Source organism: Callithrix jacchus, chromosome 7 (genome assembly GCF_049354715.1).
Source record: "Callithrix jacchus isolate 240 chromosome 7, calJac240_pri, whole genome shotgun sequence".
Taxonomy (NCBI): Eukaryota; Metazoa; Chordata; class Mammalia; order Primates; family Cebidae; genus Callithrix; species Callithrix jacchus.
The window spans coordinates 12,179,716-12,205,411 of record NC_133508.1 but is presented as its reverse complement, the minus strand read 5'-3'; the positions used below and the strand labels follow the sequence as shown (position 1 = coordinate 12,205,411).

The 25,696-nt window shown below is 44.3% G+C and overlaps 1 protein-coding gene across 40 annotated transcripts in view; it reads right to left on the bottom strand.

Moving 5' to 3' along the window:
• The window catches only part of LARP4B (La ribonucleoprotein 4B), a 110,288-nt gene extending 84,884 nt beyond the window's left edge, over window positions 1-25,404 (bottom strand). For 26 of the 40 annotated variants that reach the window (XM_054236771.2, XM_078329385.1, XM_054236774.2 and 23 more), the window contains exon 1: window positions 21,959-22,230. Coding sequence is in view for 5 of the 40 variants with exons in the window: in XM_035306777.3 (XP_035162668.2) it covers window positions 22,301-22,465 (165 nt within the window). In the remaining 35 variants the exon portion in view is untranslated. Of the gene's footprint in view, window positions 1-15,632; window positions 15,673-21,958; window positions 22,231-22,300; window positions 22,472-23,070; window positions 23,213-24,742 lie in introns of those variants that run through there. The other 14 variants (XM_035306777.3, XM_035306779.3, XM_078329393.1 and 11 more) reach the window with 5 other exon arrangements.
• Window positions 25,405-25,696: the final 292 nt, after the last annotated feature.

Here is a 25,696-nt window from a genome sequence, read left to right as displayed (position 1 = left end):
CATGCCTGTAGTCCCAGCACTCTGGGAAGCCGAGGTTTATGCAGGCATTGTACTGTCTGCTTCAGGTGTGCCCCGAAGGAGGAGAGGTGAGTTGGTGCCATCACCACCTGGTAAGGGAGGCCCCCATATTGCATCCTGCATTCCTGACATTTCTGTTTCTTGTTTGTAGATGAACTTGGGAGTAGTCCTGGAACTTCTGAATTTATATTTGAAGATTTTACTCTATATCATACCTTTCAATAGATTTAGAACGCCTCATCTGAGGTCAGGAGTTCAAGACTAGCCTGGACAACATGGTGAAACCCCGCCTCTACTAAAAGAACAAAAATTAGCCAGATGTGGTGGCTGGTGCCTTTAATCCCAGCTACTTGAGAGGCTGAGGCTGGAGAATTGCTTGAAACTGGTAGGCGGAGGTTGCAGTGAGCTGAGATCGCGCCACTGCACTCCACCCTGGGCAACAAGAACAAAACTCCATCTCAAAAAAAATTAAGAACTTTTAAAAATCTTACTTTGGTTTATTATTCCAAATGATAAAGTATCTGAGACATAGCAGTACCATCTCCATTCTATAAATAAACCGAATTACAACTATAGGCCAGTTATGGTTATATGCCTACTTCAATAGACAATGTGACTGAGAAAATAAAAATAACTGAGAGCAGTTGAGCTACGTGAGGTATGCAGGCCCAGAGAGACATGAGCGTGGGACTTCTGTCATGCCTCCCGCCCCAGATCCTTGCTGGACTAATTGTTTAACGTCACTGTGTTCCAAACTGGCTGCCTTACCCTTTTCTTCATGTTCCTGAAATCTATAACAACAAACAATGCCCAGCCAATCAACAGCTTATGTTATTTTGATGTAAATTTTTTTGTAAACAACTCAGGAACTGCCTTTTCTTCCTTTAAAAATCTACTCGCAACTTCTGCTAACTGAGTGTATACTCAGAGCAACCTGAAGCCACACCTGGGCTGCAATCCTCAGGCTTGGCCCAAATCAACTTTCTACTTACATTAATTTTGCCTCAGCTTCTTCCTTTTAGACTGACATATCTGATGTAAGACAGCAGGATTCAGAATGTCTCCCCTCAATCACTTGGTTTTTCTGAGAACAGCGCTGGGAACCAGTGTGAAACTCCATCTTCATAGGTCTCATGTGGTGTTTTATGTGAGGTCTCCTGAAACTGAAACTCCCAATTTTGGCTGAACATCTAGACTTCACTTGAACTGTTTTTCAAACTCCCTCTTTCCTTTAAGGGTAGGGCTTTGCTGTTTTTGGACAAGAGATTTGGATAAAAAATTCCGCAGACAACTGCCTTTTTTCTGCCATTGCTTCAGGGCGAGGATTTTGAGCCAAGGTTTTTCCCTCTGTCTCACAGCGGAGGTTTGGGATGAAGGACTGGCAGTTAGATACTGGTGGTTACATTTTACATAGCATGCCTTTAAGACTGCAGCCTTTCATTTGTGACCAATTCCTGTTAGTTCGCAACCGAAAATGCAGTCTTTTTGCTCCTCCAGACAGGTGTGAGGGTCTGGTCCCCTGCACCTTGCTTGAGCAATTCCCTGCCACCTGCCAGTTAAGGACAATTCAAGACACATCACACTTAAACCCTAAATACATTCCCAGCCTTTGTCACTTTTCAAAAGTTACAAAATTATACAAAATCAAGACTTTACAATTTGAGCACTGTTTGTAGAAACATCAGCTGGATTTATGTGCACTTATGGGGCACTCTCTTACAGATACCTAGAAAGTGGACCCACCTAATACAGGACAGTTGTAAGCAGCAGCAGCCAAAATGAGGATCCTTTGAAGTGTCTAAAATAATTCATTTGCATACCTAATTGGGAAACTAAATGGGAGACTACTTTATGTTTGTGCTGAAATCTGACAGTAAGATGTGAAAAGATTCTTTTCAGAGTTATATGGTCAGAAGTATAAAAAGCTGATATTTTGGCTATCATTTTTTTTTGGAAGAAAAGCCTTTCCGCTTTTTCCTCTTTTGGATCTTGTTTCTGAGAATTTTTTTCAGTCAACTGAAACTCATCTTAAAATGTGCTTGATCCATATTTGCTTTCTGTCTTGTTGGCATGATTTTTGCTGAGGAAAATACGAAACCTCATTAGCGCCTTTCAGAAAGCTTTGTATCTCCCCAAAATGGCACCTCTAAGACTCGGTCTGTTTCCTTCCACTTCTACTGCTTCTTCCTTTTGCCATATTTGATACAGGAAGAAATCTAGACAAGACTTCTAATGATTCTGAGACTCCCTTAGGTACGCAAAGAGGCAACACTCACCCCCTCTTCGGGGCGGGGGAGGTCTTCTGTTTTCCTTGCCAACTCTCTAGAGTTGTAGTAGTTTCCTCTCAGGTCTAAAGCGCTCTGTTCCCTTTTGCATTGCACTGTCCAATTTCATTGGTTTTGGGGGGCTTTACGGATTACTTTATGAGAGAGAACCTGACTTTTGTGTGTTAAGATGGTGGACTGCTCACTAGGGAAAGCTGCAGTTTGGGAAGTGGCTGACAGTGAATGGGTGCTATTGCAGGATGTCTACTGTTTCTTCATACATTTAGATAAATGCAGTTTGAACACTTGGAGGCTGTAAGAGTGCTCACCTGCTTCAGGTAATGGAGGAGTAATATAAAAAATTAATATTAAAAAAAAAAGAATGCTCACCACCAAGTGATAAGATTCCCATGTGGGATGAGCTGGTCAGAGTGGGCTGACTGGTCACTCATCAGCCTTGAGGTACCATCCCTGCAGTAAGGAGCACTGTGGAAGCTCTGCATGGCGGGTGTTACAGCGTTTCCCTCCTTTGGGGAACACAAGATTCAATGTATTAATAAAAGTGGAATCCCTGATTTTTAAAGATCTAGATCAGGAGTGTCCAATCTTTGGCTTCCCTGGGCCACATTGGAAGAAGAATTACCTTGGACCACTCATAAAATATACTAACACTAAAGACAGCTGATGAGATGCTTAAAAAAAAAGGAAAAGAAATCACCAAAAAAACAAAAAACCTCTCATAAACTCGTAAGAAAATTTTTTTTGTTTGTTTATTTGTTTTTGTTTTTGTTTTTTGAGATGGAGTTTTGCTCTCGTTACCCAGGCTGGAGTGCAATGGCTCAATCTCGGCTCACCGCAACCTCCACCTCCCGGGTTCAGGCAATTCTCCTGCCTCAGCCTCCCAAGTAGCTGGGACTACAGGCATGCACCACTGTGCCCAGCTAATTTTTTGTATTTTGAGTGGAGACGGGGTTTCACCATGTTGACCAGGATGGTCTCGATCTCTTGACCTCGTGATCCACCCACCTCAGCCTCCCAAAGTGCTGGGATTACAGGCGTGAGCCACCGCGCCCAGCCAAGAAAATGTTGTAAGAACATTTACCAATTTGTTTTGGGCCACATTCAAAGCCTTCCTAGGCTGAGGGTAGGACAAGCTGGATCTAGATGCTCTGTCTTTCATCTGTTCCTGCTTTTCAAATTTAAATATTAGGCCCCTGGAAACTGCAAATACTTTCTTTTTCCACTCATTAAAGTCAGTTATCTAATCAAGAAGCAAGGTAGGTTGGAAGACCACCTACCTAACCAGACTGCTCTGCAACATACCACTTTCTATGACCAAGCGCACTGCCTCACATCTGTAATCTTAGCACTTTGGGAGGCTGAGGTGGGCAGATTCCTTCTGCTCAAGAGGTCAAGACCAGCCTGGGCAACATGGACAAACCTCGTCTCAACAACAACAAAAAATACCAAAAAAAAAAAATTAGCGGGGCATTATGGTGCACGCCTGTGGTCCCTGGGACTACGGAGGCAAAAGTGGAAGGATTGCTTGAGCCTGGGAGGCAGAGGTTGCAGAGGTCATACCACTGCACTCCAACCTGGCTGAGTGTGAGACTCCCTCAAAAACAAAAACACAAAATGTAACTTTCAGACATTTAGCTAAATAACCTGAACCTCTTTATAAAAACTTACACGTGTAGAGTAAATGTCCTTTTGTAAGAGCATCTCCTTCCCTGCACTCAAGCCACTATAAACTTTTACAATGGGAAAAACATTGCCTAAAAGTTTACAGAACCAACCTTACATTTGCTTAATGCTTTTCCTGGCAATTCCTAATTATCCCTTTTTGATTCAACAAATAATAGTGTTTAGATCTAAGTTCTCTGCTTTTGGGATGCAAGTTTTCACCAGAGTTTCATGTCTTTGGAAGTGAAAATTTAGGGTTGCCTAGCAACTTGAATTGTTTAGAGCAATGGAACAGATAATCAAGAGACTGACAGTCTAAAGGAGGGGGGATTATTTTAACATTAGCAAATGAAAAATCGTATTAAAAAAACTCCAAGATCTGCTGTTAGTGCATCTGCATGTCTTTACTTTTATGTATCATGTATATGTAATATTTCACTACCAAAATATGTGAAAGAGCTATAATTAACTGGCTTAAAGAAAACACAAGTGCTTAAATCAAATATTTTATCAAATAGAAACTCAAATGTCTTTTAATTCATGACTTGAGTAAATCTCTGGTAAATAAAGACTAGTTTGTCTGTTTAATGAAAGCAGCTGTGTCTTCTCATCAGCAAATATTCATTTAACTCTAGGGTTCGAAGGCTATAGAAATGGTAAACAAAGAAATAACTATTCAAGTACAACTGTTAAGAGTGAATAAATTAGAGCCAGGTACAGTGGCTCACACCTGTAATCCCAGCACTTTGGGAGGCCAAGGCATGCTGATCACTTGAGGTCAGGAGTTTGAGACCAGCCTGGCCAATAGAGTGAAACCCCTCTCTACTAAAAATACAAAAATTAATTCGGCATGGTGGCACACATGTAGTCCCAGCTACTCAGGAAGCTGAGGTGGGAGGACAGCTTGAACCCAGGAGTGAACATTGTAATGAGCCAAGATGCCACTGCACCACTCCAGCCTGAGCAAGAGTTGAGGCTGCATCTCAAAAGAAAAAAAAAAATGAATATATTACATGAATGTAAATGAGATATTTATAAACAAACTTTTCAAAGTTTCACACATCCTTTTCAAAAATTTAATCGTAAAGTCATGTTATGTGAATTAACAGATAATCACAAAATACATCATTCATATGGTACAGGAGAAAAGTTAAATATATTTAGGTCTGTTAATAAACAAAAATTGAGGAAAAATTGCCAGGCGCAGTGGCTCACACCTGTAATCCCAGCACTTTGGGAAGCTGAGGCGGGCGGATCACCTGAAGTTCAGAGTTCGAGACCAGCCTGACCAATATGGTGAAACCCTCTCTCTAAAATAAAATAAAATAAAAATTAAAAATTAAAATTAAAAATTTGAGGAAAAATTAAATTGTTTTCATCTCGAATAAAACAGTTCAAAGTTACTTCCTTGGTTTTTCACTAAAAATTAGAGTTACTAAGAGTTAAAATTGAAGTTATTATATGTAATTAAGACTATTAGGTATAAGAAATAATGTCATATACAGAGCATATTTTAAAAGTAAGATGTAAGTTGAAAAGAGAAAGTAATTGTTTTTCCCTTTTACACGACAGATCTTTATGTGGTCAAAATGATAAGGCGGAAAGGAAAGTAAGTTTTTCTCTTAAGGTAAAATGTCAGTATAAAAAAGAAAGGTATAGGTCAAAACCAAAGGCTTAAGCAAGTTGTAGAACATTTGTGGAAGATTAATCTTGTGGAAAAAATGTTGTGTGCAATCAAGTCGGCTAAATTAGAAGAGAATTATTTAGTTTTGCTAAAATCGAACGTTAATATACAATGCACACTAATGCAGGGCCAGAGTCTGGGCCTGGAGCATTGATCTGCTCTTTAATAAAAAATGTTAAGTAGTTGTAAGAAGTTTACAGAAATTTTATCTTGCATGGTCCAAGCTGATTGAGATTTGATGGACAGTGTTATTAAAACAGCTTTATACTTAGGGGTCTGAGGTGGGAGGATCACCTGAGCCCAGGAGTCCAGGATGCAGCAAGCTATGATCACGCCAATACACTCCAGCCTGGGCGACAGAGCATACCCTATCTCCAACAACAATAAAAAAGGCTCTGGCATTGATAATATATGATGAAATGGTAAAATTTATTTTTCTCTTTTGAACAAGATGTTCATATAAATCAACGAGGATAACAAAAGATTTTGTTCACTTTTTGAATAAGCTGCAAAATGTTGGTCTCATGCTGTCTTTGTTAGGTCTTTTGACTGTTTAGAAAACTGAGTATCAAAGAGTAAAGGTTTTCGTTTCTTGAAATCTTTCAATTATCTGCTAAATAAATGACTATTATAGTGGCCTGTAATCCTATTTTGAGCAAGTATTTTAAACCTTTAATATCTGACATATTTTCCAAAATCAACTTTCAAATTCTAAAATTAAGTGTTTTCTAAAAGAAACCCCTGGAAGTCCAAGAGAGACCTATTAGGCTTAATTGGCATGTTAAAATCACATGTGAAGGTTTGTCAAATAAAACATGGTGTTTAACTTTGGGTTATATTTATATGAATGTTACTAATGTGTGTTCCAAAATTACATGAGATTTCTGAAATCCTGGTATGTCTTGATCTGTCAGACATAATTACAGTTATTATTTAAATTGCTGTGTGCCACAAAAATAACCAAATTTCCTTGTAAATTGTGTCTTTAACTGTAGCTACTCTAAGTCTTTTGGCATCCAAAATTATTGCTCTACTTTAACTCTTCTCAAAAAGCAGTTTACAATGGGCTACAGTTGAAAGTTTGCTTTTTCTTCAAGGGAATTCAGGGGAAAAAAAATTTTTTTTAAAGAGACAAAGTCTCGCCCTATTGTGCAGACTTGAGTGCAGTGGCACCTTCTAGCTCACTACAGCCTCAAACTCCTGGGCTTAAGCGATCCTCCCACCTCAGTCTCCTGAGTAGCTACAACTATAAGCAGGCACCACCACAACTGGCAAATTTTTCCATTTTTTGTAGAGATGGGAGACTTGCTATCTTGGCCAGGTTGGTCTTGAACTCATGGCCTCAAACGATCCTCCCTTCTTGGCCTCCTAAAGTGCTAAGATTACAACCATGAGCCAGTGCTCCTGGTGGTAAGTACTAAGTATACTTGAATACAAGTTTCTGATAATTTTGGAGATTGTATCATTGGACTTAGTAAAAAAAACTTTCAGAACTCTAATAAACTGTGTTCATGAAGACTGCTAACTGTATGTATATCAAGTAGAACAAAACTTAATTACATGGGACTAAAATTATAGATGACTGAAATAATTTTTATGACTTTTTGTTTGAAACATTGCTGATTCTTTTCATGTTTTGTTTTCCAGAGTAAAGAAAAAGCTTTTTATAGCTTATAGAAAATGGGTAAAATACACCTTTATGGGCAAAACTGAAACATTATTTGCCTTTCTACCTGATTCCTCCAAAATGTGTAAACTATTCATGAGTATTCTTATTTTATGACAGTCTAATTATATGCATAAGTTCAATAAGAATCTGTTTATTGTAACAGGACACAATTAAAGACGCTGATTATTCTACCAACACTCTTGACTGGAATGGTGTATTTTAAGATATGACCAGACTGACTTAAAGAACTGAAGTTGACTGTGTAGAGCCAATAAGAAGCCTGTTGGAAAGACTAGCCTGGTAACTTGTTTACATGGCTCCTATAGGTTCCTGATGTGTAGCAAGTAAAAGAATCTTACTTTCTGACATGCCCAGGAACCTCCAGATATTTTGGGACCTCAAGAAAGAAAGGAATTCACCCAATACATGCAAGTATTACCTGCACAGACCTTGGCTTGGCTTCCCAGCCTTGAGGCCTTATAGTTCAATCCAAAATTCCTTAGGAAAGTTCCAGCAAAGAACAACTTAAAAGAACCTATATGGCTAATCATTATTCTTGTTGTATTTTACGCAAATAATCAGCCCAAGTATAATACTAAAACTCATTTTACAAGTAAGCTGGTCCTCATAAGATTTTTATCTTTGGTAAAAATGGGGACTGGACAGAGAAAAAAAATTATGCTTCATAAGAAAACTATAGTACCCACGTTATTAGATTCCAGGCTTGACCACTGTTTTATGAGTTTTTATTGTTTTCCCACAATTTGGAATGAATCCCCAATTCAATAGGTTTTTTACTATGTATCTTATTATTTTACCTCTAAGAAAACCAAAATCATGAAATTCGAAGACTATGGATGATTTAACAAGCAATGACAGTTACATAAATCAGTGACTTGGGCTGGGTGTGGCAGCTCACGCCTGTAATCCCAGCACTTTGGGAGGCTAAAGGCGGTGGACCACCTGAGGTCAGGATGATTTATCAAGCAATGACAGTTACATAAATCAGTGACTTGGGCTGGGTGTGGCGGCTCACACCTGTAATCCCAGCACTTTGGGAGGCTAAAGACGGTGGATCACCTGAGGTCAGAAGTTCAAGATCAGCTTGGTCAACATGGTGAAACCCTGTCTCTACCAAATATATAAAACTTAGCCTGGCATGGTGGCAGACGCCTGTAATCCCAGCTACCCGGGAGGCTGAGGCAGGAGAATCACTTGAACCCAGGATGGGGAGGTTGTAGTGAGCCGAGGTCAAGACATTGCCCTCCAGCCTGGGTGACAAGAGTGAAACTCTGTCTCAAAGAAAAAAAAAAAAATTCAGTGACTTGACTGAGGACTATCTAAGAATGAGCCTTCCCCAGCACCATCATACACCATTCCATCACAAAAATCCATCTGTAACTGCCACTAATCAAGATGTATATATATTCAGAGCAACTTGAATCTATGCTCCTGGTTTGCAGTCGTCAAGCTTGGCCCAAATAAACTCTCTATTCAGCTTCTTCATTTTAGGTCAACACTAACATCACAAAAAATATTCAGACAAGCCGGGCACGATAGTGCATGCCTGTAAACCCAGTCCTTTTGGAGGCCAAGGCAGGAGTACTGCTTGAGTCCAGGAGTTCGAGACAAGCCTAGGCAACAAGATGAAAACCCATCTCTACAAAAAAAATACAAAACCTAACCAGGTGTGGTAGCATGTGCCTGTAGTCCCAGCTATTCAGGAGGCTGAGGTGGGAGGTTCACTTGAACCTGGGAGGTCAAAGCTGCAATAAGCCAAGATCATGCCACTGCACTCCAGCCTGGGCAAGAGTGAGCCCCCGTTTCGAAAACAAAAACAAAAAAGTTTCAGGTAAGCTATCAGAATCAGCCATTGAAAATTCCAGGCCAGGCGTGGTCACTCACGCCTGTAATCCAAGCACTTTGGAGGCCAAGGCAGGTGGATCACCTGAGGTCGGGAGTTCAACACCAGCCTGACCAACACAGTGAAACCCCATCTTAAAAAAAAAGAAAGAAAAGTTTTAAGGGGCCAGGCGCGGTGGCTCATGCCTATAATCCCAGCACTTTGGGAGGCCGAGGCGGGTGAATCACGAGGTAAAGAGATCGAGACCATCCTGGTCAACATGGTGAAACCCCGTCTCTACTAAAAATACAAAAATTAGCTGGGCATGGTGGCGCGTGCCTGTAGTCCCAGCCACTCGGGAAACTGAGGCAGGAGAATTGCTTACACCCAGGAGGCGGAGGTTGCGGTGAGCCGGGATCATGCCATTGCACTTGAGCCTGGGTAACAAGAGCGAAAACTCCGTCTCAAGAAAAAAAAAGAAAATTCCAATCAGTTCCAATGATTCTGAATTACTGCTCAGAAAGGGAGATAATTTTTCTCAATCTTGAAGTATAGGATAACTCTGGCTTCAAATATAACCACGATGAAAATTACTATTAATACTTTAATAGTAATTATTAAACTATTATTAAATATTTAAACAATTAACTTATTAACTTATTAAATACAGAGCCTGTATCTCTGATGCTTAGCTATGATATATGACTTAAACCTCCAAACACATCATGTTATTTGGATCCAAGGTGCTGCACAGAACGCTGACCCTTTCTAAGAGTCAAGTATTACTTGCAACAGGCTTAGAAGCAAGAAGCTAGAAAGATCCCGTTTTCTGTTTTTCCTGTATTGGATGATGTAAAGCAAACTGTCACCAGGACTCAGTTCCCCCAAACAGTAAAACAAGTGTTCTGAAGAATGAATGTGGGAAAATGAGGGCGGAGGGTGGCGGGTGGCTTCAGTCCTCTGAATTACAAGTCAAATACATTGCCGAGGGTGGGAGCTGTTGCAATTTGCAGTCAGTTCTTACTGTGAGAAAGCTGTGTAAGATCCTGACACACACCAAGTTACCTGAGGTCAGTAACTCAAAAGCCAGGAGAGCTCACAGCAAGTCACATTCTCTCTAGCGTGAGTTCCTCTACACAAAGGTGATGGGTATGAACACAGGTGTTGAAGCTGGATCCAAGCCTGAACACAGACTCCTGTGTTAACAGCATGGACACTAAAATAACACCCTCTGAATGTTTTAGGAAGAAAACCATTTAATTTACATGAATTTCTCTTAGACTTTCTCAAAGATGAACTGTAAGCTACAGTCTGATTACATGATACAAACTGGAAAGTGTTACCTACAACACCAATTAGCAACTCCCTATCTCGATTAAGGTTAATGGATTATCTAAAATTACAAAACATTTAATTTTCCTGGAGTAAATACATTTCAATCTTTTAAAAAGTATACTCTAATAACTGCTTTAAAAAAATCGACCTCAAAAAATTGAAACACTTACTTAAATTCTTTGACATAAAGTTAATGCTTTCACCAATTTATTTTGATATAACCACACAGTGGAGGATACACCTTCATAGTGACCACAGTAAGCTCTAAAATTATAGTGCAAAGGGATGCTGGGCTTACAGTGGAAACCCATTACAGTCCTAGCTCTGTCACCAACTAGCCAGCTGTATCTCTAATTAATTTTACCTCACGGGCTTCAGTTTCAGAGTCTTTAGAGATCTAAAATCCTAAGACTGCAACTGCAATATTCCACTGCTTTTCTGACAATTATTTTCAGAAACTAGTTACCAAATCTCAGTTGACAAAATAATGTAGAACAAAACTCAGTCTTAGAATATAAATGTCCTACTTCAAAAATACTACTTAATTCACACCTAACACTGTATGAATTAAGAATTAATCAGGCCAGGCATAGTAGCTCAGACCTGTAATCCCAGCACTTTGGGAGGCTGAGCAACGCAGGTGGATCACTTGAGGCCAGGAGTTTGAGACCAGCCTGGCCAACATGGAGAAACCCTGTCTCTACTAAAAATATAAAACTTAGCTGGGTGTGGTAGTGTGCCTGTAGTTCCAGCTACTCTGGAGGTTGAAGCACGAGAATCACTTGAACCCAGGAGGCGGAGGTTGCACTGAGCCAAGATCCAGCCACTGCACTTCAGCCTGGGCAACAGAGTGAGACTTCTGTATCCAGGGGAAAAAAAAAAAAAAAAAAAGAATTAAAAGTTCCTTCAGTCTTGTAATTCCACACTGATAACAATGGCACTGATACATATATATATAAAAAAAATACTCCATGCAACTGGGTTAAGGCTGATTAATGTTCACTATTATTATTAAAAATTTTGTAAATATATGCTTTTACAATAAATTTACCTAACCACACCTCCCAAGATCAAACTGAAAACTGGAAGTTAACGATCCAGCATTTATTTGCCTTGATCATATAATTATCTAATACAATTTGTGGCCATATAATGACTTTGGGAAAACATGTGATCTATAGCTATTCACATTGAGCTGTAACTTCATGTGATTTCATGAAAAACCTATTCTCAACAACAGATTAAAACTACCACTTGTTTCTTTCCCTTAAGGTTGGCAGGGGGTTGGGGGAACTACCACAGTGACAAACACACTTCCACCATTCTGAACTTATAGGAAACAGTATGCCAAGCGTCTGTGTGGCCTTGCCTGAAAGAAACTAAAACTTGTGGTCACTCAGAATCCCAAGGCACACTGCAAAAGTTTACTCTTAACTGGAATTTTGCCAGGTCATGGAGATTTTTAAGTGCCTCAATGCTTCTACAGTTAATTTGGCAGTTCTATGTCCCATTTCCAGTCCTTTCATGCTTAGGTTTAACCCTCCTGCACTGAGTCCTAAAAGATAATGACTTCAGCAGAAGAGATTAAATTCATCAGCATATATAAAGAAATGGGAAGAGTGTGAAAAACTGAAGACCATGTGCACATACAGCACCACTGGTAATAATGCTTCCCATCTTTGGTCTTCACTGACAGTGTGAAGAAGCAACTACTGCTGATTCATCAGTTACTCACTTTCACAATGGTCAGTACTCCAGGTCAGCAGTACCTAACCTTTTTGGTACCACGGACTAACTGGTTTCATGGAGGACAATTTTTCCACAGAGCAGAGGTCAGGTGGTGGCGGATGGTGAGGAGGATGGTTTCAGGATGAAACTGTTCCACCTCAGATCATCAGTCTTTCTCATAAGGAGCACGCAACCTAGATTCCTCACATGTGCAGTGCACAATAGGGTCCGTGTTCCTATGAGAATCTATTGCAACTGCTGATCTGAGAGGAGGTGGAGCTCAGGCAGTAATGCTCACTCACCTTGCTGCTCCACCTCCTGCTGTGCAGTCCAGTTCCTAATAGGCCACGGATGGGTATGGATCCATGGCCTGGGAGTTGGGGACCCCTGCTCCAAGTGACCCACTGGAAGGCAACCTGAACTCACACTTTAGCCTGGTAACAATTGTCACTGGAGCAAGGCACAGAGGCTCACACACACACTCCCAGAAACTCAGGAGGATGAGGCTAGAGGATCACTTGAGGCCAGGAGATGAAGATCAGCCCCGGTAACATGGCAAGGCCTCATGTCTCAAAAAAAAAAATTTAAATAGCCAGGAGAATTGCTGGAGCTGAGAAATTGGAGGCTGCAGTAAGCAATGGTCATGCCACTGTACTCCACTCTTGCAGCCTGGGCAACGGAGTGAGATCTCTCCGTTGTCTCTCAAATAAATAAATAAATAACAAGTATCACTGGAGGTATGAATATTAACCACAGAGGAACATGGAACATAGAACTTAAAATCATGCCACCCAAAAATCACCCCAAAAAGACTTTCACAATAAGCTGCTGCATTTAAGGTACTCAAGAAACACTAAATGCCAACCAATGCTCTATCAATGGTTTGACTGTTTTTAACCTCCTAAAAGCACAAGAAACAATGCTTTCATCCTTCCAAACGTCTAGATTTTTAGAAGGTAACTTTCTTTAAAGTCAGGGCTGAGTGGTTAAGGCAATAAACTAGAAATCCATCAGAATTTCCCAGCACAGGTCTGAATCCTACGAACTATGGTGTCTTTTCCTTTGCAAAGGTGATCTACTGACCGCCCCACCCCCCAGATGGAGAACCTCACCTCTCAGGAAGAAGTCTGAATGCTCCCTAACCTGACTAACCTTTCGCTCTTTATGGGCCCAGTTAAAAAAAAAAAAAAGCCTGTACTTGTCTCCTAAAGGTTACTTGTATTCTCTGATAGGCAAAAATTACAGATGAAAATCTCAAGAATGAAATACAAAGATGTAATCAATAAAGAGAAAGAAAAATAATGTCAAGAAAAGCATGAAGTCTTTAAAGAAAATGTGAAAGGACTTAATTTTTTTAAAAAAGAGAATGTTTCAGATGTTAAGAGAGATAACAAGCCGGTCACGGTGGCTCACACCTATAATCCCAGCACTTTGGGAGGCCGACACAGGCAGATCACGAGGTCAAGAGATCAAGACCATCCTGGCCAACATGGTGAAACCCCATCTCTTAAAAAAAAAGAGAGAGAGAGAGAACAATCATTGAAGCACTTTGTGAATCTATGTGATCAAATTGGTCACTAGGTTTATATCACTGACAATAAAGGTTCTCTGAAATGTGAAAACAAATGTTCTCCTTTTTTAGAGACATTCCTAAAAAAGGAATGTTAGTTTCAATATCTGAAATAAATATACTTTCAACAAATGGCAAATATTAGCAAATTTAAGACATTTTCTAAACTATTTTTAAAGTATTTTTAGGCCAGTTGAAATGGCTCTCACGCTTATAATCTCAGTACTCTGGAATTGTTTGAACCCAAGAATTCAAGACCAGCCTGGACAATACAGTATTACCTCCACCTCTATAAAAAAAAATATATTTTTCGGCCAGGCGCGGTGGCTTAAGCCTGTATTCCCAGCACTTTGGGAGGCTGAGGCGGCTGGATCACGAGGTCAAGAGATTGAGACCATCCCAGTCAACAGGTTGAAACCCCGTCTCTACTAAAAATACAAAAAATTAGCTGGGCATGGTGGCGTGTGCCTGTAATCCCAGCTACTCAGGAGGCTGAGGCAGGAGAATTGCTTGAACCCAGGAGGCGGAGGTTGCGGTGAGCCGAGATCGTGCCATTGTACTCCAGCCTGGGTAACAAGAGCGAAACTCCGTCTCAAAACAAACACACAAACAAACAAATTTTGTTTTTAATTAGCCAGGTGTGGTGGCATGCAACCGTGGGTCCCAACTACTCGGGAGGCTGAGGTGGCAAGATCGCTCAGCCCAGCAGGTCAAGGCTGCAGAGAGCTGTGCATGTGCCACTGCACTCCAGCCAAGGTGGCACAAACTGTCTCAAAAAATATTTTTTAAACACACACCATTATATGTAATACAAATTATAGACATTTTAAGAGAGCTGGTCTCATTTAGACTAGGGATTGGCCTTTTCAACTACGAAGAGAGACAATACAGAAGAAAGAGGTTCCCTACCTTGCCGCCCAGTAACACCCACCTTATGCACCACTCCCTGCTTCCATACCACTCTCTACAAAGCAGATCATTTTAAAATAACAATTCTATCCTGTAAAACCCTCCAACTGCTTCCCCTGGTCTTAGGATAAAGGGCAAAATAATCAACCCACATGGTGACCATCCCAGACTCTGTAAAATAAAGCTCCCCACCTACCTCCCACCCTCATTGTCTTCCTTCAGCCTTGTTCACACTAGTTCCTTCAGAGCACTCTGCACCTGCCCACCTGGGGCACACAGCTAACTCTCTCCGCTGACTGACCTCTAACTCCACCACCATCTCTCCAACCTCAGTGTCACCACCACATCCTTAGAGAAGCCTCCTGATCCCTCCAGGGTGGTTCTTAGTGCACTGCACTTTCCTACTGGATTATGTGATTGTTCACCTGTCTCAATGGACACTAAACTCCAAAAGAGATGGCAGTTTATCCCTTTTGTTCACCATAACCCTGGATTTACTCATCAACTATTTAGTGGATGCTATGTATACCAGATATTGAAGGCCTAGGTTCATATTGAGGAGCAAAATATAAATCTTTATTTCATATCAAGTATGAGAAGATGAGCATACATAAAATAAGCAAATTATATGGCACGTTATACAGTATCATAAGTACTATGAAGAAAATACAGCAAGGAAGGGAGACATGGAGAGTCCAGGGCAGGATAATATATGTGACTGTTGCAGCAAACTATCCAAAGAAGCATGGAGCCGAGAGCCACCCACCTGCAAAGGCCAGCCTCTATGGCTTTACACAGAATAGTGCACTTTCCTATTCCTTCTGGATGATGGATCTTACAGGAAAATCCTGTTGCCTTTCATCTTTGCATCCCTGGTGTTCAACTGGTCAGAACACTTGCCACAGGAAGGAAATAAACCCTTTTCTTACCTCTCAGTGGCCCTCCTTTATGCCAAGCCCTGTAGCAATACTTAACAGAAAATAAAAAAATGGAAAAACACCCATTAATGTTTAAGAGATACATTTTCAATATTGCAATTGTTTTATTTTGGTTAATATAATGTTTTCACCTTAAAGCAAAATAAAAGTAAGAAATTCTTATGGCTATCACAAGGGGACTTTTTTTTTTTTTTGAGACAGTCTTGCTCTGTCACCTAGACTGGAGTGCACTGGCATGATCTCGGGTCATTGCAACCTCCACCTCCCGGGTTCAAGCAATTCAACTGCCTCAGACTCCCAAGTAGCTGGGATTATAGGCATGCACCACCACACCTGGCTAATTTTTGTATTTTTAGTAAAGACAGGGTTTCACCATGTTGGCCAGGCTGGTTTCCAACTCCTGACCTCAGGTGATCCACACGCCTCGGCCTCTCAGAGTGCTGGGATTACAGGCAGGAGCCAAAGCGAGCGTGTTTTTAAAGACTGAGAAACAGTATAATCTAGAGGTCACGTGGTTAAATTACTCCACCTGAAAATACTTCATGCACTGTATGTAGCTATGAAAAGTCAGTTGAAAATTTGCAAATATAGTTTTTATGCTCTATAAGCAACTTTCTAACGCATACTTTTTGAGTAAAGGTTTTCCTATTTGTTTACAGAACCATCCAAGTATACGATCAGCAAACAATTTCTCTGGAACACAGGTGCAAGATGTCTTTAAGCATTCTTATCCCTTTACTTGAATTAATTTCACTAAACATCTACAGGTTACCTGGCCATGGGCTGGGCAGAGGTGACAAGCATAAAAAGAGATCTCACTCACAGGGAGCTTACATTATGTGCTAAATAACACAAAGGTACACTTACGTTGCTACAGAAACAGAGAAGTATAACCTCAGAAGTTAAGGCAAACAAGCTTGGAGGACTCCTAAAATATCTTTTTAAGGTTGGGTTAAGGAGCTAAGTAAATATTTTTAAATTTTTTTTAAAAGGAAGAGGATATTCAATCTCAGGCAAAAAATCTACCAACAGCAATGGCTACAATGTTTGCAACACCAAGGTAGGAGGAAGACAGGGAGGGATTGTCCTGCCTGAAAGGTGGGGCAGGGCAAGAAGGAAGATGCAGAAGTAGACCACACACAGGGCAAGACCCAGGGCAGTCCTGATGAGTTTCTGAAAAGAGGCCAGCCATCAAGCTATGCCCGTAAAGTAACCTCTGGCTATAGTTTTTATTTACACAAAACGATTTGTGTAAATAAAAGTATTTTATCAGGCAAATTTATGCACATCAGACTTCATAAAGATTAAGTCTCATCTCTATGATTATCACACTCCCCCTAAAAAAATCAAGTAGTATACTTTCAAATTTGTGTTAAACATGGCCGGGCGCAGTAGCTCACACCTGTAATCGCAGCACTCTAGGAAGCCAAGGCAGGTCCATCACTTGAGGTCAGGGGTTCAAGACCAGCCTGGCCAACATGGTGAAACCACACTCATACTAAAAATACAAAAATTAGCTGGGCATGGTGATGCACACCTGTAGTCCCAGCTACTCAGGAGGCTGAGGCAGGGGAATCACTTAAACCCGGGAGGCAGAGATTGCAGTGAGCCAAGATCACACCAGTGCGCTCCAGCCTGGGCAAACGAGCAAGACTCGGTCTCAAAAAAATTGTGTTAAACATGAAATTCTTTCAAATATTACAACATACTCCATGGCTTAGGTCTCCTAACTGGGCAATGGGGCTGATGGGAAATAAAGAACAAGACTACGAAAGAAGATGTAAAACCAGTAGCATCACTGAACTGCAAATGCTTTATGGTTGAAATAGGAGCCATGACAACTTCGCCAGAACAATTGTGAAAAGACAGAGTTTATAAAGCCATTGAGGGGACAAAAGGTATTAGGTATGGGGTTAAGGGGGGGGGGCAATGAGAAGGAAGAGGAAAGGAAAAACAGCCGAGTTAATAATTTTCCCTGTTCCTAAGGAAGACATTTACACACAGGAAAAACAAAGCATTAGAATGTTAGGGGAAAAAACTTCTAAGTTGGAATTTATCTTCCTTCTTTTGAGAACCTAGCAGTTTTCTACCTTGCAATTCCATGTTCTAAAAAAAGAATTCATTTCTAATCAAAATAACTCTAGAAGTAGACTAGTTCCAAAGATATCAACAAGTATGAGAAAAAAATTTAAACTGAACTAAACTTAGGCCGGACAAGGTTAACCCTGAGTGCTTCATTTACTTCATTCTCTAAAATTAGCTTTTAAGGAAAAAGGAGTACTCTTCACATCAGTAAATTTTACAAGAGTATAAGCAAGCACACCCTTAAAGTGGTGTCTGTTTTTAACAAGGCATTTTCCAAAAACATTACTTCAGTGTTCATCTCTTCTATTAGAAAAAGGTTTTGAGAATTTTGTATAAGAAATTACAGGAATATACTCCAAGATTTTTGTGCAATTTATCCATCTGAAAAGAATAACCCTAAATCTGAGAGAATCTGTAAGACTACTGCATGAATGATAAAAGCATATTTAAAACTTGTACCTTTGGCCAGTGCAGTAGCTCACGCATATAATCCCAGCACTTTGGGAGGCCAAGGCGGGTGGATCACTTGAGGTCAGGAATTTGAGACCAGCCTGGCCAATATGGTGAAACCCTGTCTCTACAAAAAAAAAAACACCCCACCAGGCGTGGTGGGAGGGGCCCATAATCCGAACTACTCCCAAGGCTGAAGCAGGAGAATCACTTGAACCCAAGAGGCAGCCGTTGCAGTGAGCCGAGAACGCCCCATTGCACGCCAGCCTGGGTGACAAGAGTGAAACTCAGTTTCACAAAAAAAAAAACTTGTACCTTTAACACTAGGATAAGAACGTTTGGCATTGATGGTAACACAGCTATACAGCTCTTTTACAACCTCAAGAGACCAAAACATAGACAATACATTACTAAAATTGAAGACCTAGATTATAATCCTAGTTATCACTATTTTGATGGAAAATAAGCATTTTAACATGACAATGAAATAACAGAAAGGAGTTTGTCAGCCACTCCTTGGCTGGTAACATCTACCACAACTCACTACAAAAAATTTGCAATTCTATGTAGAGTAGCTGCAGCTACCGAAGGCACAGTTCATTGTAAACACCATTAACAATTTAATGTTCTAATTTGCATGTTTTGGGGGTGGGGAGAGACAAGGTTTCCCTTTTGTCCAGGCTGCAGTGCAGTGTGACAGGATCACTGCAGCCTCATCCTCCCAGGCTCAAGTGATCCTCACACCTCAGCCTCTCCAATAGCTTAGAGTACAGGCATGAGCCACCATGCCTGGGTAATATTTTGATTTTTTGTAGAGATGAGATCTCTCCATGTTGTCCAGGCTGGTGAACTCCTGGTTTCCCAGATAAACTCACCTAGGCCACCCAAAGTTGGAATTACAGGGATGAGCCACCCCACCCAGCCTGTATGTATTTTAGAACAGTATTTTAAGATAATTTGAAGACTGCTTCATAAAAACAGCTTAAATGTATACTTGCCAAAACTTGTGCTTACCTACAGAAATTGGATTAAATTCAATAAATACTTTAAGTATTTTTAAAAGGGCAATCTTGACCAGGCGTGGTGGCTCACGCCTGTAATCTCAGCACTTTGGGAGGCCAAGGCAGGAGGATCACCTGAGGTCAGGAGTTCAAGACCAGCCTGGCCAACATGGTGAGACCCTGTCTTTAAAAAAAAATAAAAATAGGCCGGGCGCTGTGGCTCAAGCCTGTAATCTCAGCACTTTGGGAGGCCAAGGCGGGTGTATCACGAGGTCAAGAGATGGAGACCATCCTGGTCAACATGGTGAAACCACGTCTCTACTAAAAATACAAAAAATTAGCTGGGCATAGTGGCGCGTGCCTGCAATCCCAGCTACTCAGGAGGCTGATGCAGGAGAATCGCTTGAACCCAGGAGGCGGAGGTTGCAGTGAGCCGAGATCGCGCCATTGTACTCCAGCCTGGGTAACAACAGTGAAACTCCGTCTCAAAAATAAATAAATAAAAATAAAAATAAAAAAAATTAAAAGGGCAATCTTCTCAAATATTAAATCAAATTGCATTTCTCTCTGAATTTGCTGCCACTTAATTTCAGCTACCTACAGAACTGTACTCATGTTATCTTTTTTCTCTCTGGTTACTACTCAAAAATAGTGGAACTGCTTTCTTCAAATACACATTCTGTGCTCAGAACCTGTTTTCTCTGCCCAGATACATGTAAACAAGCCAAAAACAAACAAACAAACATAAAACTTTCTGCTAATAAACTGACAGCTACAAGGTAGAATATTTTAAAAATTCAGTAAACTGGGCAAGGTGGCTCACTGGAGGCCAGGAGTTTGAGACCAGCCTGGGCAACAGGGTGAAATCCTGTCTCTTCTAAAAATACAAAAATTAGCAGGGTGTGATTGGCAAGTGTCTGTAATCCCTGCTACTAGGGAGGCTGAGGCAGTAGAATCGCTTGAACTAGGAGGTGAGGCTGCAGTGAGTGGAGATCACATTGCTACACTCCAGCCTGGGCGACAGAGCAAGACTCCATCTGAGGGTGGGGGGGGGGGGGATCAGTAATAGCAAAAAGAGCCAACATTTTCATGTTTGTGTTACAACAGTCCTAAGAAAATGAGATTATCATCATCCCACTTTTTTTTACAGTTGACAAGATGTAAGCAACACAAGGATAACTTCTAATGAATAAGCCATGTTTCTGTTTCATGTAAATAAGTCAACTTACACTAACTTTTCAAAATATGGGATAAAATTTGTTTCTAACCAATGCCAGTTTCAAAGAGAAGTATACAAATTAAATTTATGGTTAAATAATAAGCTTGTTAATCTGATGCCTTTCGGAACGTATTTCACTTAGCAAACCTCAACCTATTTCTTATAAGGTTTGATTACAAAACTGCTTTTCAGCATATTAAATACATGGGGAAAAAACTGAAAAGTCACAACCATTTCAACTTCTGTAAATTACCCTGACTGTAATGAGGGGCGCCAGGCAGGTTGGGGAAGTATGGAAATTGCACACTGCACACATCACCTGACCACGAAGGAAAAAGAGGACACCAGTCTTCCCCACTGTGGTCTTCAGAAACTACAACTGAGCGCCTATTTCAAGTGCCTTTAAATATTCAAACAACTGAAACTAAGAGGAAAAAACTTTTGAAAGGGAAAATAACTTGTATGTTCACTTCAGTGTTCATCTTGGAGTAGTTCTTATCTCTATAAAAGGCCTCATGCAAACTGTTTATACTTACAGACTAACTCCACTGCCCTGTCAAGGAAAACCTTCCTGTTTTCTCAGTTATTCAAAACCTCAAACTTCCAATTTTCGATTAAGACAAGTTACTGCGCATACACTTAAGAGAATCTCAAACGAAAGCCAGATAAGAGGTAGTTTTCTACAGTTAGCTTTCTCAAGTTTCATCTCAGACAAGTTTTAAGATCGTTTTACGTAAAAATAAGGAGAAAAGCGAGATGATATTCGCATGAAGTTTCAAAACACAATGGCACTGAGGCGGAATGACTCCTGACGTTCCCAAGCGCACCCCGAGAGGCAGGTGCAGCAGCTTCCCGACCCGCTCCTCCGCCGCCCGCGTATCCCAGCCCTAAGACCAACACCAGCAATCTTCACATCCGGCTGTTTTTTTAACTCCTTCAGAATCTACCTCTGCTCAAGTCTAACAAGAGAAAGACAGGAGCGTTCCAAACACACACCGAGCAACAGGATCCCAACTTCCTGGTTCTAAAGGAATGCGATGCCCTGATGACCCGTCCCGCCTCGCACGGCCGCCTACCCGGGACCGAGGGGCGAGGAGCGAGGCTGGCTCCGCACTGCGGGTGCCGGCACCCGCCGGGCCTGGGGGCGCTCGCGGCCCGCGACCCCGGCCCCGCCCAGGCCCTTCCCGACCTCAGTCCTCGCCGCCTTGGCCCTGCCCCGGCCGCCCGACCTGACCCCGGCCCAGTCTTCCGGGCACCCAGCCCTGTCGTCTGCCGCCCCGCCTCAGCCGATCCTCACCCCGGCCCCCACCTTCCCCGGCCCTGGTCCTTCCTAGCCGCCGCCATCCCCTACTCTGGCCTGGTCCTCCTCAGCCCCGCCCTTCCCATGCCCCAGCCCTGGTCCTCCTCAGCCGCGGCCCTGGCCTTCCCCTGCCCCGACCCAGGCCCGGCCCTGCCCGCCGCGGCAGCGTCCTGCGAGAAGATGGCGGCGCGGTGACAAGCGGCACCGCGCGGGTCCGAGCTGGGCCGGGAGGGGCCGCCTACCGCAGCCCAGGGTGCCTCACCTGTCAGCGCCGCCGCCCCGCCCGACCGGCCGCCCGCGGGCTCCTCGCCTAAGCCCCGGGGCCCGGTGGCCGCGCCACACGCGGGGACGGCGAGGAGAGAGACAGCAGGGAGAGGCGGCGCGGCCGGGCCGGGCCGGAGATAGGGAAGAGGACGGGCGCGGGCTGACGGCGGCGGCAACAGATTCTTCCCCTTTCGGGCCTGAAAATGTCTCAACCCCGGGACTCCAGATCCCCAACGCTCCTTCCCGTTCGCATGAGAACACACAGATCCCACTTCCGGGGCCCTACGGAAGTCCCGCCCCCGCGCGGATCCGCGCCCCGGCCCTACCCCAGCGCACTCACCCTACGGGATCGCGGACTGGCGCTCGGCACCCGGGAGAGCACCGCATCACGGGGTTGCGGCGCGCTGATTGGGCGCACCCAACGCCCGGCCCGCCCCTCCGCCTTCCTGGCCTCTCTGCGCTCACACCCTGCTCGCGGCCCTGCGATTGGCGCGCGCGCGCACATCGCCCCGCCCCGCGCACGCCATACACCCCCGGGGCGCGCACATCGCCCCGCCCCGCCCACCGTCCCCGGCGTGACCAGTGCCTGACGCTGCGGAGCCGTCCGGGCCTTGACTTCCGGGGGGTGGGTCCTGGGCCTCCGTCACCGCGTACTCTCTTTAAAGACCCCTGCTGGCCGCCCAGGACGGACGCGATCCCAGCCCTGCCACGAACTCCCCACCCACACCAGGGATTAAGGCCCCGGCCCTGTCCCGAACCCCCACCCCACACCCGTGACCAAGAACCCGGCTCTGCCCCCAACTCCCAACCCACACCCAGGATTAAGGCCCCGGCCCTGCCCCGAATCCCCACCCCACACCCGTGACCAAGGCCCTGACCCTTCCCCGGACTCCACCGCACACCCGTGACCAAGATCCCGGCTCTGCCCTGAACTCCCCACCCACACCCGGGATCGAGGCCCCGGCCCTGTCCCGAACCCCCACCCCACCCCACACCCGGGATCAAGGCCCCAGCCCTGTCCCCAACCCCCACCGCACACCCGTAACCAAGGCCTTGGCCCTGCCCCGAAACCCCCAACCCTACACTCGGGGACCAAGGCCCTGGCCTCACATTTCCCAGAGGCACTGAGTTCGGAGGGTCCGTCTGGGGTCCGGCATGCGTTGGAACGTGTCAGATGCTCAAGGAGGTGTTCGCACTCCCTGCCATTTCTTTGTGGATGGTGACGACTCTGAACTGTAGCTGTACACTTTCCCTAGAAAAGGAAAGCAAAGTGTTGCATTTCCCTTAAGCTTGCCTGATTTCCGGATTCTTGCTCTTGAAGGACTACATATACACATATATCAGTCATTTCAAAGTTTAGGTTTCTTCTCCCATTAAAAAAGATTTTCAGGGATACTATGTTCATGGTTAACTGTGTACCTGTGCTTATAACTGCTATTTATTTTTATTTTTGATACAGGGTCTTGTTCTATGCACTATCATAGCATACTGCATCTTCCCCACTCCTGGGGTCCCCAAGTCTGGGATTATAGACGAGAGCCACCCTGCCCAGCCAGTGCTTATAATTTTTCCTACTGACAGTGTTCAAATGCTGACAATTCTGCGTTTTGGAAGAAAGCCTCTACGATTTCCCGTAGTTGGTAGACTGTGTATTGCCGTCAAGGTTGGGTGCCTTCTTTGTGAAACCTTGTTGCATCCTAGCTTTAAGGCAATTTGCAAGTTAAATAACTATATCCATTGCAATGTTTTTAAAGAACATTTAACCACATAAGACTGAAATTTCCTTTAATATTAAAAGTAGGTACATACTTCAGAAAACTTGCTTACCTGGACAAGCTGCCCTGCCCAGTAGCCATAATGTACCTGCTTAGGTGCCTGGTTCCTTTACCTCCACAGGTAACCTGCAGAGAGCTTACTCTTGGTCCATAACATTGCTAGGCCCATTGATGTGGTATAAGTCTAGGAATTCTGCCCAAAAATTGGTAGGTTGAATTTCTATCTTTTTCATCTGTGTCTAAATTCTGGCAGACATATATGTCTATTACAAAAGAAAGTAATGGGACGGGTTTCCTGGCCCATGCCTGTAAATCCCAGCACTTTAGGAGGCCAAGGCGGGCAGATGGCCAAGGCAGCCTGGGAAATCTGTCCAAGCCCCATTTCTCCAAAAAAAAGAAAAGTACAAAAAATTAACCGGGCATGGTGGGGCATGGCTGTGGTCCCAGCTACTGAGGAGGCTGAGGTGGGAGGATCACTTGGGGTCAAGGCTACAGTGAGCTGTGATTATGCCACTGCACTCCAGCCTGGATGACAGAGCAAGACCCTGTCTCAAAACCAAAAAAAAGAAGAAAACCAAAATCTAAAATGACTACATGTCTTGCTTTCTCTTCATATCCTGTGATCCTTTCCAACAATCTCCACTGGGCTTTTTGTTCCCTCATGATCTTTTTTTTTCCTTCCAAACCCGTTTTTCAGAAGCAACATCCATTTTTCACCTTGGGATGTGAGGTTAGAACATGATATACATGTTCATGGCATTTCAACTTAGACAAGATCAATTTGAAAAAAACATTTTAGTCAATACTTCTCAAGCTATGGTCAAATACTCCCTCATTTTCCATGTCAGGCAATTAAAAATTCTATCAATCCTACCTAAGATCTCTGTTCTTCTCCCCACACCCAGCGTTTTTGCCTGTTCCTACCACTCCCTGCTTTGTTTCGGTAGCACTGCAGTTGGTCTCTGCTGCAGGTCATCACTCACACTCTCCTTAGAGAGCCTCCTTACCATCCTGCAATGGGCCTGAACCAGCTCCCTGCTGCCTGCTCGAGGTCAAGTCCAAGATCTGCCTGTGGAAACAAGGCCCTTCACACCGGCCCCCGCGTGTCTTCGGCCCTTCCTCACGCGCCGGCCCCGCCTGTCTTCGGCCCTTCCTCACGCGCCGGCCCCGCGTGTCTTCGGCCCTTCCTCACGCGCCGGCCCCGCCTGTCTTCGGCCCTTCCTCACGCGCCGGCCCCGCCTGTCTTCGGCCCTTCCTCACGCGCCGGCCCCGCCTGTCTTCGGCCTTCACGCGCCGGCCCCGCCTGTCTTCGGCCTTCACGCGCCGGCCCCGCCTATCTTCGGCCTTCACGCGCCGGCCCCGCCTGTCTTCGGCCCTTCCTCACGCGCCGGCCCCGCCTGTCTTCGGCCCTTCCTCACGCGCCGGCCCCGCCTGTCTTCGGCCTTCACGCGCCGGCCCCGCCTGTCTTCGGCCCTTCCTCACGCGCCGGCCCCGCCTGTCTTCGGCCCTTCCTCACGCGCCGGCCCCGCCTGTCTTCGGCCTTCACGCGCCGGCCCCGCCTGTCTTCGGCCCTTCCTCACGCGCCGGCCCCGCCTGTCTTCGGCCCTTCCTCACGCGCCGGCCCCGCCTGTCTTCGGCCCTTCCTCACGCGCCGGCCCCGCCTGTCTTCGGCCCTTCCTCACGCGCCGGCCCCGCCTGTCTTCGGCCCTTCCTCACGCGCCGGCCCCGCCTGTCTTCGGCCTTCACGCGCCGGCCCCGCCTGTCTTCGGCCCTTCCTCACGCGCCGGCCCCGCCTGTCTTCGGCCCTTCCTCACGCGCCGGCCCCGCCTGTCTTCGGCCTTCACGCGCCGGCCCCGCCTGTCTTCGGCCCTTCCTCACGCGCCGGCCCCGCCTGTCTTCGGCCCTTCCTCACGCGCCGGCCCCGCCTGTCTTCGGCCCTTCCTCACGCGCCGGCCCCGCCT